General features: G+C 42.9%; 1 protein-coding gene across 1 annotated transcript; it reads right to left on the bottom strand.

The window, feature by feature from the left end:
* Window positions 1–83: 83 nt before the first annotated feature.
* Window positions 84–885, bottom strand: LOC117107953 (the record flags this gene model as incomplete). Its single annotated transcript, XM_033249764.1, has 1 exon — window positions 84–885. A coding segment is annotated over exon 1 (802 nt), but the record flags the coding sequence as incomplete, so codon positions are not given.
* Window positions 886–1091: the final 206 nt, after the last annotated feature.

Genomic DNA, 1091 nt, shown 5'->3' with positions numbered 1-1091 from the left:
TTTAGAGCGCAATGCGTGCGGCACAGGCCTTGGCTTGAAGAAACGAGGTTGCACATCGTTGTCTAGCCTTAACTTCGCCGTACAATTCTTTAACGTGCCAAGGTCCTTTTTGAAAAGTTCTGGGAACATTTCTTTGAACCCATTGCCTTCTAGCCTGTGAACTGTTGACCAATTTAATTGGAATCGTTGTAGCCAATCCCTTCCAAGCAGGTTTGGACCTTTACCCGGTATGATCAAAAGTGGAAGATGATAATTTTGGTTTTCGTGACCTACCTCCACCATCACCTGGCCCAATGGCTGAATGATTTCTCCGGAATAGGTTCGCAGCTTCGGTAACTCTTCAGTTATCAGGGATAGGTTCAATTTCCCTAATTGTATCTGCTTAAATTGTGCTTCGCTAATTAAGCTTGTCGTCGCTCCTGTGTCAATTTCCATCATTGTTGGTATGCCATTTAGAGTGACCGTACACATATACGGTTTAACATGACTTCCTATGGTATCTGATTTATATAAAGGCAATTCATACTCATCTGTTGGCATAGTCAGTTCATGTTCTGCTGATGATTTGGTTTGTACAAAATGTGTTTTAGCTGCTTGTTGCGGAGTTGTAGCCTTGCATACAGATGCAAAATGATTCATGCGCTGACACTTGTGACATTGTTTTCCCCAGGCCGGGCATACCTTATCACGTTTCCCTACACCATGATTACCTCCACAGCCCGAGCACTTGCGATTATCTTGTAACCTCTGATGCTGTGTTTTGCTTGATGATGAATAGCTACCTTGTTTTCCTTCACGCTTTGGTTTACGTGGTTGGTGGTATTTTTGCTGGGGTTTATGCTCAATCCTATGTATAGGTTTCTCAACTTCCACACCTCCAGACATTGCTTTGGCTTGCACATTTGTTGCTTCCAGTGTTCGGCCAAAAGTAAGTAACTCTTTCAGAGTTAGCGTTGGTTCGCTCAATCCTTTATTCCTGACTTTGATAAGTTGGCATCGCTGAATTATCTGTGATTTTATCTCTGAATCCTTGTCGTGAAATTCACAGTTCTTTGCCAGCTGGCACAATCTAGCATGGTATTTGTCCAGCA

This window comes from Anneissia japonica, unplaced genomic scaffold (genome assembly GCF_011630105.1).
Source record: "Anneissia japonica isolate Jap-2015-1 unplaced genomic scaffold, ASM1163010v1 scaffold65414_len1097_cov139, whole genome shotgun sequence".
Lineage (NCBI taxonomy): Eukaryota > Metazoa > Echinodermata > Crinoidea > Comatulida > Comatulidae > Anneissia > Anneissia japonica.
Note: the sequence above shows the minus strand (reverse complement) of the source record. Positions and strands in the feature narration are given on the sequence as shown.